Genomic DNA, 6,174 nt, shown 5'->3' with positions numbered 1-6,174 from the left:
ATTATTTGTTGTCCTTGCACGGAAACGAAGCTGTGTTTAAGCACGCAGTTTGGGTCGATCGTTAATAAGCCTGAACCTTTTAGATTTAGCGGTATGATTTCTTATTACATACTGCAGTTGCTCGTGAAGATGTTGATGTCGCATAAATCCATTGATTTTTGTTATTCAATGGAATCCAGGTCAGAGTGTTGATAATGTGTTTCAACCGACAGTTTGGTATTGTGTTGTTGGTGTTGATCTCACAAGCACATACTTCAGAACCAAAATTGTATCGTATGCGGAAGTTGGCACAAAGAAATTCCCCTTCCTTTATGGTCTCACAAAGACTTAAATCAGATTTCATAAGAGGAAAATATTGATCATGATGCGTATTAATAGCCAAAATAGAACTGCATGAGTCAATTACCGCCATGGAGTCATTTAACCAATTCGGGATTGGAATTAGTTGAAACAATTCAAATCGTTCATGTTCAATCAATGGTAATGTTATACTAAAAATTGCATGCTGCTGTGTGATTCCACCTTTAACCTTCATTAGTCTGTAAAGGGATATTAGCTCATCTTCTGGCATCGGTAATTCTAATGATGGTAATAAATGAAGATAAATGAAGATTTGATTTGCTTCCTTTTGTAATTGTGTTGGTGTCAATAACAACGGATTGACTTTTCCATGATGAGTATCAGTTAGAGCATCTATAATGGCAGATTGTATCTTCTGTAGATTATGTGCTACCAGTGTTAGTTGAATGGCTCCTGCATTGAAAACTTGATTGAGCCGTACCTGATTAACCTCTCTATTTGTATCTTTTATGGAATTCATCAGTGCCTTTATTTCATTGTCAATGTGCTCAAAACCTTCTTGAACTGCGATTTTATCTTTCTTCATTATATTAATTGTTGAATCGACAACTGATGTTTCTTAACTGATTTTTAAATAACGTCAATAATTGCATTTCATTTTGTTTCACTTCTGAAATTATATTTGACATTCCTTTGGCATATTCTGAGTCCAATACTCCAAATAGCAAATGTGCAACATTGCCTACAAGATCAATTGCTCCTCTTTTGGATCGATGGTCATGAAGTAATTTATCATCGAGTTGTAGTTCGGATTCAATATGTTTAAAGTGATTAATTCTACTCGCACATGATGCGTTTGGTTTTATTTGTTGACAAGCTTGATGTAGCGACGTTATTCCTGTGTTTAGAGCTGATGCTTCCGTCCAATAAAGACTTAAGTCGTAATAAACTAATATATTCCATTCAGTAGTTGATATGGCAGTTATGCCCAGATTTTCAAAGTGAATACCCAATTTCGACCCAAACCTTTTACTATCAATTGGAGACTCTATTACTATTGGCAATATCAGTAATAGTGTAAGTAATACAGAACAGTATAATTTGGTCCACAGTTTTCTACGTTTTGTCTTGGGTTCTTCATACGACTCTTTTTTTATCTTCAATAATTACGTTGTGAGGACGTATTTCGTGATCAGCTTCAGCCATTGTTGGTTGATCATCTGTATTAACAGGCAGTACAGCTATTCGATGAATTGGGCGTTTAAAAATGCCTGTCGATATGTTAACGTCAGCTATTTGGATACGTCCATCTGTACCCTTGTACACATATACAATTCGTCCCAAGGGCCACTGCATCACTGGGACGTTATCTTCTTTGATTATAACCATGTCTCCTAACTGTATGTTGGCAAATTGTGTTTTCCATTTGTTACGTTGTTGCAGTTCCATCAAATATTCGTTAGACCAGCGTTTCCAGAAATTATGTTTAAACTGGGAAACTAGGTTCCAACGTGGCAATAACGTGTGTTTTTCTGGTTTTGATTGGCTGTCTACATGAGTTATAAGAGATTCAACAATTAATAAGTGTCCTGGAGTTAATGCTGCCAAATCAGTTGGATCATTGGACATTGGAGACAATGGTCGTGAATTTAATATCGCTTCAATTTCCACCACTACTGTTTCGAGTTCTTCATATGTCAATGATGCTGTTGAAACGCTGCGTAGTAACAAATATTTTGCGGAGTTTATGGATGCTTCCCATAAACCGCCAAAGTGTGGAGCCCTTGGTGGAATAAAATGAATGTTTATTCCTGTTGTACTTTAAGCAGAGATTATTGCTTCTTGCCCTTCATTAGAATAAATGCTTTCCTCTAGTTCTGCTAACTGGTTTTTGGCGCCTACGAAGTTTGTTGCATTATCACTGTAAATATTCAAACAACGCCCTCGTCGACTTATGAATCGTTTTAATGCTCCAATGAAAGTATTTGTTGATAAGTCGGTCACTAACTCGAGATGTTCCGCCTTTGTGGCAAAACAACAAAAGACAGCAATATATGCCTTTGTTAGCTCTTTGCCCCTCACCTTGTGTGGGTCCAAAATGGTCCGCAATAATCTACCCCAGCATTAATGAAGGGTCTTGCAGGAGTTATTCTTGATTCTGGTAGATTCCCCATAATTTGTTGGCATAGTTGCGGACGTGCTTTGTTGCATCGAATGCATCGCTGAACCGTTGCTCGGGCTGTTGATTTACCTTTAATCGGCCAAAAACGTTGTCGTACTATACTCAATAGTGCCTGCGGGCCACAGTGCTTGTTTTCTTCATGGAACATCACGAATAATAATTTTGCCAATGGATCATTGTATGGGATCAGCATTGGGTGTTTAGAATCGTATGGTAATGATGAGGCTTCTAAGCGTCCTCCTACTCTAAGAACATTTGCATTATCAATGAATAGAGATAAACTACTGATTGAACTAGATTTATCAACATGGACTTGTTTCTTCAGTTGTTTGATTTCTTCATGAAAATCATTACCCTGAATGTGACATATTATAGTTATTAATGCTGCTTCCAATTCGGTAGCACTGGGTGCTATATGTATGGCACGTGACTCCTTTGACATTCTTGCGTTGTTAATGAATCTAAGAACATATGCTACTATCCAATGTAAAGTCTTGAAAGAATTCTTGTGCTGAATCCTGTATATGAAATCTGCGTCATTGCATTGAGTTGCTACAGCTACAACCTTTTTCTTCTCCAGATCAACTGGAACTTGTAATGATGGTGAAAACCTTGGTGGCCATACTTCATGCCTTCCATTAAGTGCACCAAAGTGCACATGTTGACAATGCCCTTGCTGAAAGTCCTCTTGATAACACATCAGCTGGGTTGTCCTTTGACCTAACATGTCGCCACTGTTCAGACAGAATTAAAGTTTGAATTCTTGCCACCCTGTTAGCTACAAATGTTTGAAATGATGAGGACTGTGAGTTAATCCAAGACAACACAATTTCTGAATCAGTCCACAAAAATACCGGCTGGTCCTTCTCCTGAAGATCGCTTTTCACTCTTGCTGAAAGTTCCGCTGCTAAGACTGCCGCACATAACTCTAGTCGCGGTAGCGTTTGTTTTCTGAGTGGAGCTACTCTTGACTTTGCACATAAGAGTCGCACTATTATTCTACCATCCTTTAAAATTGCTCTGACATATGCTGCAGCACCAAATGCCTTTTCAGATGCATCAGCAAAAATATGTAGCTGTGTTGATGATGGAACCTCCCCTCTGAAGATATATCTTGCCAACTGAAGATTTTCAAGAGTACTTAAGTTTTCTCTAAATGCTGACCATGTTGTACGAAGATCTGAAGGAAATGGTTCATCCCAAGATAATTTCAACTGAAATAAGTGTTGTATGAAAATCTTTGCTTTGACTATTACTGGAGCTAATAAACCAAGTGGGTCGAACAGTCTAACTAAATCAGAACTAACGACTCTCTTCGTGATTATTCCTTCAATAACAATATTGACCTTAATTCCAAATAAATCCGCCTTGGCCAACCAAAATAATCCCAGCGTTTTGATTGACTCGTTATTATCGAAATCGAGATTTACCTCTTGATCATCTTGAGAAATGTTTTTCAAAAGTTGAGGATGGTCTGCGCTCCATTTACGAAAACAAAAATAATGCTTCTTCAAAATATGGATTAGTTATCTTTGAGCTTCAATAGCCGTAATTAAACTACCTGATCCACCGAGCCCATCGTCAACGTAGAAATTGTCACACAGGATTTGAGCTCCTAATGGATAATTCACATTATTTTCTAATACTATCTTTTGCAGACATCTTGTTGCTAGGTAAGGAGCTGCTCGAGTCCCATATGTAATTGTATTTAGCTGATAATAACGAATCGTTTGGACTGCTTCTCCAAATGATAAGTTGATAGCACCGATCTTCAGGATTTATCAAAACTTGACGATACATTTTCTCGATATCTGTGGTAAAAACAAACCGTGATCACCTAAAACGGAGCAGAATTGAAAAAAGTTCACTTTGAACTGGCGGTCCGTTATACATTAAATCATTCAACGAGTGTCCAGATGTAGTTTTGGCTGATGCGTCAAACACCACTCGAAGTTTAGTAGTTGTACTATCTGGTTTTAGTACACAATGATGAGGAATAAAATATCTTGGAGTCAACATGGAATCCAGGTTTACTTCAGTCATGTGACCCAATCGCTCATACTCTTCCATAAACTGCACATATTGTTTCCGCAAAACATGATTTTTTGCTAGTCGTCGTTCAAGACTGATGAACCTTCTCCAAGCTGTTTCTTGAGATTCCCCTAACGTCAATGAGTTTTCCAGAAATGGTAACCTTACCACAAAGCGTCCTTTATTTGTATGAAAGTTCTGAACAAAATGAGATTCGCATTATTTTTCTTCTTTGGATAATGTCCTTTCTGTTGTATTCACCTCATCCATTCGCCATAATCGTTCAATTGCATCTTCTAACGATGAATTATTATAAATATTAACAGCCTCCACCCCACCGCCAAAAACTGCACATAAAACATTTGATGTGTCTGTATTTGATACAACCTTGCCACTGACAATCCAGCCAAGTGTAGAATTTTGCAAGACTGGAAGCCCAGGAGCAAGCGTGATTTTACCCTTTTTTAACAGACTGAAATAGAACTCCGCACCGAGTAAAATATCAGTTTTCCCTTGTTGGAAAAATGTTGGATCTGCTAACTGAATGCTGTTCGGGATCTTCCATTTGGAAATATCGTAGCTGGAACTTGGTTGAGGTGGAACAATATTTGGAAGCAGAAACGCTTCGATTTCTGTAGTGAACCTCGAGTTAAGGGATTGCAATTTGATGTTAACTCGCTGCGTTGAATTTTTGTGCACCTTTCCTATACCTTCTATGCACAATAACGTTTTAGTTTTTGATATATTGAGCCTTCTGACAAGACGCTCAGAGACTATGTGCACTTGTGAACCAGAGTCTAGTAATGCTCGGACTTCACTTGTATTTCCATTAGGTGCAGTTATTTTGACTGTTGCAGTTGGCAAAAAAACATATTCACGATGACCTGTGGATGTGTTTGCTGTCGCTGTGGTAACTGCAGTATTGTACCCACTTGAAGTAGGTTGAATGTTTTTTGTTTGATTGTTAACTTCCAAATGTAGCAACGTGTTATGTTTTTTATTACATTTGGTACAACTTCTTGATAAACATTTGTTCACCACGTGATCATTTTTGATACAGTTGAAACAGAGCTGTTGGTTTTTCACCCAATCCAATCGCTGAGATGATGAAAATTGCAGGAATTTACGGCAATGGTACAGCGGATGCCTGTTTACATTGCACAGTTTGCAATTGTTGTTTCCTTTAGAAACTATTACAGCCGACGAAACTGATTTATTTCGATCTGCTTTAGTTTTTATAGCCACCTTATCTTTTTATTCTACAACTTCCATCAGTTGAAATTGTAGCTCTAAAAAGGCTAAAAACTCGTGAATGTTTTGTATCTCTTTTGGTTTTGCCAGAGATTGCTCATATCTAATGAGCATCGTCCGATCGAGTTTTTTAATTAGTACCTGTAACAAAATTGGGTCCCAAAAAGTCGTTTGAACGCCAAGATTGTTCAGTGCTAATAGACACTCTTTCCTTGTGTCATGTAAATTTTTAACTGCTGCCACAGTTGATGTGCCTGATGGCTGATTTAAAAGTTCATCAATTAAGGTGGACGCCAAGACCCTTTTATTGTTATAGCGGTCTTGTAATAATGTCCAGGCTGCAGAATAATTCTCCTCCGTTATGCTGAAATGACTGATTAATTTTTCAGCTTCACCTGTCACATGTGATT

The 6,174-nt window shown here is 37.9% G+C and overlaps 2 protein-coding genes across 2 annotated transcripts in view; both read right to left on the bottom strand.

Moving 5' to 3' along the window:
* Positions 1-85: 85 nt before the first annotated feature.
* On the bottom strand, positions 86-886 carry LOC119666231. The gene has a single exon (XM_038075511.1). The coding sequence runs from the start codon at positions 884-886 to the stop codon at positions 86-88; it is 801 nt and encodes a 266-aa protein (XP_037931439.1).
* Positions 887-4,114: 3,228 nt separating this feature from the next.
* LOC119666230 overlaps positions 4,115-6,174 on the bottom strand; it is a 15,921-nt gene continuing 13,861 nt past the window's right edge. The window contains exons 3-5 of the mRNA XM_038075510.1: positions 4,775-5,528; positions 4,351-4,711; positions 4,115-4,293 (exon numbers count right to left, since the gene is read on the bottom strand). Coding sequence (XP_037931438.1) covers positions 4,115-4,293; positions 4,351-4,711; positions 4,775-5,528 — 1,294 coding nt within the window. The remainder of the gene's footprint in view (positions 4,294-4,350; positions 4,712-4,774; positions 5,529-6,174) is intronic.

This window comes from Teleopsis dalmanni, chromosome 1 (assembly GCF_002237135.1).
Source record: "Teleopsis dalmanni isolate 2A chromosome 1, ASM223713v2, whole genome shotgun sequence".
Taxonomy (NCBI): Eukaryota; Metazoa; Arthropoda; class Insecta; order Diptera; family Diopsidae; genus Teleopsis; species Teleopsis dalmanni.
The sequence above is the reverse complement of the archived record's forward strand: the minus strand, read 5'-3'. Positions and strand labels throughout refer to the sequence as shown.